The 8,118-nt window shown below is 39.4% G+C and overlaps 1 protein-coding gene across 10 annotated transcripts in view; it reads right to left on the minus strand.

The window, feature by feature from the left end:
• Positions 1 to 3,692: 3,692 nt before the first annotated feature.
• Positions 3,693 to 8,118, minus strand: part of card19 (caspase recruitment domain family, member 19) — a 70,202-nt gene continuing 65,776 nt past the window's right edge. For 5 of the 10 annotated variants that reach the window (XM_043708034.1, XM_043708035.1, XM_043708037.1 and 2 more), the window contains 2 exons: positions 7,366 to 7,417; positions 3,694 to 3,981 (listed from right to left, as the gene is read on the minus strand). In XM_043708034.1, the coding sequence (XP_043563969.1) occupies positions 3,869 to 3,981; positions 7,366 to 7,417 (165 nt within the window). In that variant the 3' untranslated portion in view covers positions 3,694 to 3,868. Of the gene's footprint in view, positions 3,982 to 7,365; positions 7,418 to 8,118 lie in introns of those variants that run through there. The other 5 variants (XM_043708028.1, XM_043708031.1, XM_043708029.1 and 2 more) reach the window with 4 other exon arrangements.

Raw genomic sequence — 8,118 nt, forward strand, 5'->3', positions numbered from 1 at the left:
AGGTGCTGTGCCCATAACTGGAGCAATGAATGTAATGCTATGTAACTAATTAAGAGTCAATTAGGCAGCAATTGACAAAATAAGACAACCTATAAAAGCATCAAGATTTGACTAATGCAATGCAAATATGCAAAACATGCAAAAATCTTAGGGAGCTTCATAAATTAGAAATGGAAAGATTGCTTCTCTTTGTGGGAGAGTTTAGAACTACAGGCAATAATCTTCAGAGATGAGGAAGAATTTGTTGTCTTAGAGGGTAGTGGAATTTACGGTAGATGGCTATCGAGGCTGAAATGTTAAGTATACCCAAGGTTGACATAGGCAGATTTTTAATCACTAAGGGAATCAAAGGCTTTTGGGAAATGCCAGGAAACTAGAACATTATTGGATCAGCCATCATCTCATTGACTGGCAGAACAGGTTGAATGGGCCGAATGGGCTACTCCTGCTCCTACATCTTATGAACATGACAAAATGACTTGGAATTTCTCAAAACAGCAATACCAGTAAGTTAAGCCAAACTTTATAACAGTTTTCACATTGAACTTGCTGGCTGGTTGGCTGGCTAAATCTTTCTACCAATCCCATTAACATACGCCAGAATTTAAAACGCAGTGGAAACTATTGTGGTTTGAACGAAACCATATGACTTAGAGCATTCTCCTTGTTTAAATCCATTTTTATGTATTAAAATTAAATTAAGGCAGTGTCAAACACTCCCTTATGTACATTATGCAGAGCACATTTAAGAAATCCAATTATGGAAACTCTAAATGTTTTACATAATTTTTTCATAAATAAGAGAGGATGCAAAAAAGCATACAGTAAGTCTGAGTGACAGAAAGCTAACAAAGATATCAGTATGAAGCACAAAAATATGATGGTATATGGTCCCACTGCTCCTAACATTTTGAGCATAAATTTAAGTTTAGAACTTGTATAAATGCAGGATCCTCTTGTCCTCGACAGGAAGAAGGACCACGCTAATCCATGGATTTAAAATTGTGGGCAGAGGAATCAATGCATAAAAGGATCTATGAAAGACAAGGCACAACAAATGGCACAAATTATTTAATTGTGAATTTACTTTTTGCACTGAAAATCAGCATTAAGGCAATGTTCTAACGCATGCTTTGTGGAAATCCCAATTATGAATTGATGCGACAGACTGAAAAACCTATGAGAGAGTCTACCATATCCTTTTTGACAAAATAGACAAAGCAAAGGAGTAATCAGCATGGTTGTTATAAATATGTAGACATTATGTCAAACTACAATGAAGTTACAAACTTCCAAACAAAGTACAAACTCTAGTCCCTTATTTATGTGAAGGTTAACATTTTTTTCGATTTCAGCTAATTGGCATAGTTAAACTTATTATCTGCAGTGACATTGAACGAGCAATAAATAGTTTATTTTCAATCCCCACAATTTTCAAATATAACAGATAACAATACCACAATAAATCACAGCCACAAAGAATGCATTAAAAATAAATTACTACTTCTCCACTATTAAGGGATTTACTGGTCTTTCTTTGGCTTGGAAGTTGTTGGCACAGATATGAATCATACAGTTTTAATGCTGTATAGAAATTATTACAGCTTTCTTCACCATTTTGTGACAAAGAAACATCAAGAAGAGTGGCTGTGCGATTGTGCCTTTCCATTTTACAGTTTTGTAACTGTTAAAATACAATGGAAACTTGACAGATTATTTATCAATAGAATAAAAAAAAGTGGATAGTTCAGAATTACAGCATTGCTGAAAATCTCATTTTGTTGAAGTTTTGGTCTTACACTTATCAACATAAATCACAGGAATACCAATAAAGCATAAACATTCATACAGTACAAGAGAAGACTGATAGATAGCAAGTGGGCTGTGACAGGTGGAGGCATTGCCATGGATCATGCAACGGTTAATGATGGACTGAACTGCCAGACTTTGCTTAGATTTCATACCAGACTCTAATTAAACAAAGCAGTGCCTTTTAAGATTAATCAGCAAATGGCACTTATTCAGTTAAGTTTTAACAGGTGCCATGCATGTATATGTTCCTTTTGTTTGTAAAAAACAGGGACATGTGTATTAGTATGTGTAGCTTCTATTATGTATAAGTGCAAGCCTGACCGACATTCCTAACTTGATTGTCCCTGTAAATTATTGTACATTCAGGATTATTCAGTAAATGTTATGCAACTGCAGAATCACATCTAACATTGGACACTATGTTGAGAGCTTTGCAAGTGTAGGCTGATTTAGGACAGTTGATACTACCTTATTGTGAAGAGCAGAAGGAAAATGTTGTTTAATATGATCTGCTGTCTTTGGGACATATAGTCTATACATGGCATCACACATTAGCACAGAAATTCACAAGCCACATGATTCATTTGTAATAGGCAGAATGTCCTTTTGGCTTGACAGCAGCATCCTATTAATGGTGAATACCACTTGAGTTCTACTGCACAGTACAGCATGAAACAATTGCTCAAGCATTTGAGATATCTTACCCTTCTAAAATCTATGATAGTATGGGCACATTTCAGGACCAAAAGTGACTATGCAAGGGCATTTGGTGAATTTGTGTGATACGCAGGAAGGAGTTATCTAAACAGGGTAGTCAGTAGCCTATATGGTGGTTTTGATGTGCCCTATTCAGCATCCAAGCTTGCATGGTGAACAATTGCCTTCGAATTGAGTTCTTTCACAAGTAATAAATTGAGTGCCTGCAAATATTCCCCTTTATTCATAATCCAAAATTTGATTAAATTGAGTTGGATTTCATTCAATGAAGAAATATCACAATGTTTCTGTTTAAATATTCATCAGAACAATTTATTAAATTTTCAATAGTTTAGTTGTCATGCAGATGGAGCTGAGCATAACTTTTGAGTACACAAATAAGATGAGACACACAACTGGACTCCATTGGGCGCCTGCAAAGGTTACAACACAGGAAATAATGACTTGTGAAATAGCACTCAACTTTAACTATTTAAAACAATATTGGCATCAACAGTACCAAGACGGAGATGGTCGAGAGCATCAAGTTGCTGGGAGTGATGATCACCAACGGTCCACCCATACCAATACGATGGTCAAGAAAGCACAACGCCTCTACCTCCCTCATAGGCCAAGAAAATTCAGCATGTCCACAAGACTGTTATCATTTCTTACAGATACGCCATAGAAAGCATCCTATCTGGACGCATCACAGCGTGGTACAGGAGCTGATCTGTCCAAGACCATAAGAAACTACAGAGGGTTGTGAACACAGCCCAGTCCATTAAGGAAACCAGCCTTCCATCTATTGACTCTTCCCATTCTTCCCAGTACTGCCTCAGGAAAGCAACCAACATAATTAAGGGCACCTCCTACCCCAGTGAAACTCTCTTCTACTTTCTTCCGTCAGGCAGAAGATGTAAGTTTGAATACACGTACAAAGAGATTCAAGAACAGTTTCTTCCCCGCTGTTATCAGACTTTTGAATGAGCTCAAATGCTAATTTTGATCTCTTCCTCTGCACCTTCTCTGCAGCCATAACACTATATTCTACATTCTGTCCTGCTACACTGATGCACTTTGTACAGTACAATCTGCTTGTATAGCATCAAAACAATGCTTTTCATTGTTTCTTTATACATGTGACAACAATAAATCAAACTCAAAACAATAAATGTCTTTTTAATATATTTTATTTCAATTTGTTTAATGTAATGATTCATCTGCATATGAGTTTTCAGTGGAGTTTATATTCACTTGTACATATAGTGCAATAACACAAAAAAATCTGAACAATAAAACAAGATGGACAAAAAGAATACAAAATTGATGTATCTTCACCTGTCATATTCTCCACTGTTCAGAACAGGAGGCTCTGTTTTGTCAAATAAATAATAATCTGCTTTAACAAGAGATCTCCTTCATTTGTAAAATATAGCCTACCATTTTTCAGAGCATCTTTGCAGCTCTTTCCTGCAACAGACACAAAAAAATTCATAACTGTACATTAAATGATTTTAAATTCCTAGTCTGATGAAGGATGCTTAAGAAGTATAGTTAGTAAGTTTGCAGATGGCACCAAAATTAGAGATGTAGTGGACAGCAAAGAAGGTTACCTCAGATTAAAACGGGATCTTGATCAGATAGGCCAATGGGCAGAGAAGTGGCAGATGGAGTTTATTTTAGATAAATGCGAGGTGTAGCATTTTGGGAAAGCAAATCCTAGCAGGACTTATACACTAAATGGTAAGGTTCTAGGGAGTGTTGCTGAACAAAGATACCTTGGAGTTCAGGTTCATAGCTTCTTGAAAGTGGAGTCGCAGGTAGATTGGAAAGTGAAGAAGGCGTTTGGTATGCTTTTCTTTATTGGGCACAGTATTGAGTACAGGAGTTGGGAGGTCATGTCGTGGCTATACAAGACATTGGTTAGGCCACTTTTAGAATATTGCGTGCATCCTGGTCTCCTTCCTACTGGAAGGATGTTCTGAAACTTGGAAGAGTTCAGAAAAGATTTACAAGGATGTTGCCAGGGTGAGCTATAGGGAGAAGTTGAATAGGTTTTGCCTGGAGTGTTGGAGGCTGAGACGGCGACCTTATAGAGGTTTATAAAATCATGAGGGGCATGGATAATGTAAATAGACAAAGTCTCTTCCCTGGGGTGGAGGAGTCCGGAACTAAAGAGCATAGGTTGGGGTGAGAGGGAAAAGATATGAAAGAGACCTAAGGGGCAACTTTTTCACACAGTAAGTGTATGGAATGAGTTGCCAGAGGGCGTGGTGGAGGCTAGTGCAATTGCAACATTTAAGAGGCATTTGGATGGGTATATGAATAGGAAGGGTTTGGAGAGATATGGGCCGGGTGGTCGGCATGGATGAGTTGAACGGAAGGGTCTGCTTCCATGCTATACATCTATGACTCTAAGTGTCATATGATTATACGAGCTCCATTATAAAATATTTTCCATTCACAACCTGTTCAAAAAGGGCCAGAGGGTTAACTTTATCACGCAGAGATTGCTGCATGTATGGAACAATCTGCCAGAGGAAGTATTGGAGGCAGATACAATTACAGCATTTAAAAGGTTTTGGAATGGGTGTAAGATCAGAGGATTTAGAGGCATGTCAAATGGGACTAGATGATATTGAGACATCTGGTTAGCACAGATAAGTTGGACTGAAACGTCTCTTCTGTACTGTATTACTCTTTGACTCAATGACTCTATTTTGTTAAGATATTTTCTGTTAATTAGTGTCAGATCATATGTAAAACATATTCCACAGCTAAGATCTGGCAGCTGTTTATAAAAACATATTAAATTATATGTCAAGAAACATTTCCTCACTTCCTCTCATTGTCATAGCATTTGAATGCAACAAATATTAAAATTTGTACTTTCATTTTTATTCCACCCTCACTGTAATAAAAAAAATTCTTCCAGCAAGTTCTGACACAATTGGGGTGACTTTCATCTATGGTTTCCCAGTTCAAGCCACAACAAATATTAGGAGGGCACACTGAATATTCAGCTGATTGTGAAGGGCATCTAATGTAGACCATTAAATGGGCAAGCAGCCATCCTACCTTCCTAGGACAGACAGGGTTGGTTTAAGTGGGCGGCACGGTGGCACAGTGGTTAGCACTGCTGCCTCACAGCGCCTGAGACCCGGGTTCAATTCCCGCCTCAGGCGACTGACTGTGTGGAGTTTGCACGTTCTCCCCGTGTCTGCGTGGGTTTCCTCCGGGTGCTCCGGTTTCCTCCCACAGTCCAAAAGATGTGCAGGGTCAGGTGAATTGGCCATGCTAAATTGCCCGTAGTGTTAGGTAAGGGGTAAATGTAGGGGTATGGGTGGGTTTCGCTTCGGCGGGTCAGTGTGGACTTGTTGGGCCGAAGGGCCTGTTTCTACACTGTAATGTAATGTAATCTAATCTAATCTAAAAAAGTTTGTCATTCAGGGTTCATTGCCAGTAATACATGGTGGCACAGTGGCTTACTCATTAGCACTTCTGCCTCTCATACCAGTCACCCAGGCTGGATTCCTGCCTTTTGTGACTATCTGTGTGGAGCTTGCATGTACTCCATGTCCGTGTGGGTTTCTGTAAGATACTCCAATTTCTACCTATAGTTCAAAGATGTGCAGATTTGGTGGATTGGTCATTGTAAATTGTCCAGTGTCTAGGGATGCGTAGGGTAGGTCAATTAGTCAATGGGAAATGCAGAGTTACCGGGATAAAGTGTGGGCCTGGGTAGGATGCACTTTGGAGGGTTGGTGCAGACTCGACCGACTGAATGGACTCTTTCCGCTCTGTAGAGATCTATTTATCGATGAAGAAAGGTTGGCTGACTGGGTTTGTTTTCACTGATATGCAGGAGGTTGAGAGACAATCTAATAGAAGTTTGTAAGATTATCAACAGCATGTATAGAGTGGAACGAATTAGGCTTTTTCCCAATGTGGAATGGTCAATTACTAGGGACACAGGTTCAAGATGCAAGAGATGGGAAAGTTTAAAAGAGATGTGTGGCGCGTACCTGGAATGTGTTGCCAGAGGTGGTAGAAGCAGACACATTAGCAGCATTCAAGAATTACCTGGACAAATCCATGATTAGGAAGAGAATAGAGGGATATGGATCCTGTAAGTGAAGATAGTTTTAGTACGGAAAGGCAAAATGTGATGGAGCAGGCTTGGAGGGCCGAGGGGCCTGATTCTGTATTGTTCTTTGTTCTTATTCTAATATTAGCAATTTGATTGTCAATTTCAGGTGCAACAGAGCTGTGTGTAAACAGTGCCCTTCAGAGACTGCTCAAACAACAGTCCAGGAAAACAGCAGGAATACTTCTGCTGAGCCCACAAAATCAAGTTCTATCCCCTCCACAACTCCTTTCAAAATACTGAAAGAAAATCAATCAAATCACCATTTTAGATATCTGAACTACAGAGATTACAGGCTTAGTTTCCGAATTTCCTTCATAACTTTCAGAAGGCAAGGACATTTAGATCTTGCATAATGTTTCAGTTCTGAAAAGTCTAACATCAAGTGAAATAACATTAAGTGATCAGATCCCTCCATTACAACCAATGTTAAAATTGTAAATAATGTCTGTATGAGCTTTCTCAATACAAAATTACATTAAAGCATTATACCCTGTAAAATTAAAATTCTAATTCTTTTGACTCTGGAACAATTCTTCTGGATTAACGGATAGTTAACGGAACCAGAAGTAAAGAGAAAACAAGTATGCAGGTGCAGCACGTGGTGAATGCAGCAAATGGTACATTGGCTTTCATAATGAGAGGAATCAACTACAGGAGCAGCGACATCTTACTGCAATTGTACAGGGTTCTTGGTGAGACTATACCTGGAGGACTGTTTGCAGTTTCGGTTTCCTTATATAAGGAACAATGTTCTGGCTATGGAGAGAATGCAACAAAGGTTTACCAGACTTATTCCTTACTTCAATCCCAGGGCATCAATGTGGACTTCAACAGTTTCCTCATTTCCCCTTCCCCCACCTCACCCTAGGTCCAAACTTCCAGCTCAGCACTGTCCCCATGACTTGACCTACCTGCCTATCTTCTTTTCCACCTATCCACTCCACCCTCTTCATTGACTATCACCTTCATTCCCTTCCCCACTCACTTATTGTACTCTATGCTAGTTTCTCCCCACCCCCACCCTGCTCTAGCTTATCTCTCCACCCTTCAGGCTCTCTGCCTTTATTCCTGGTTTCCAGCATCTGCAGTCATTGTTTTATCTTATTCCTGGATTGGCAAGTCTAAAAGATGAAGAGAGACCAGATTGGTTAAGATTATATTCACAGGGGTTTATGAGAGGGATCTCACAGAAGTCGATAAAACTCTGCCGGGACTAAACAGGATAAACACAAGAAGGATGATGGTGAGGGAGTCCAGGCTAGGGATCACAGTCATAGGATACTGGGTAGGCCTAAATTCCTATACCAGTAAGTGAAACAGATTCAAAATTAAAATTAATTAAAAAGAAAATATGTTGTCGCTTTCTAATTGATTCCTACAGAGATGGGGGGAAGGGAGCAGGGGACGGGAGAGGTGAGGCGGATGCGGAGGAGGAGCAGGGGAGGGGAGAGGTGAAG

This window comes from Chiloscyllium plagiosum, chromosome 18 (assembly GCF_004010195.1).
Source record: "Chiloscyllium plagiosum isolate BGI_BamShark_2017 chromosome 18, ASM401019v2, whole genome shotgun sequence".
NCBI classification, from domain to species: domain Eukaryota; kingdom Metazoa; phylum Chordata; class Chondrichthyes; order Orectolobiformes; family Hemiscylliidae; genus Chiloscyllium; species Chiloscyllium plagiosum.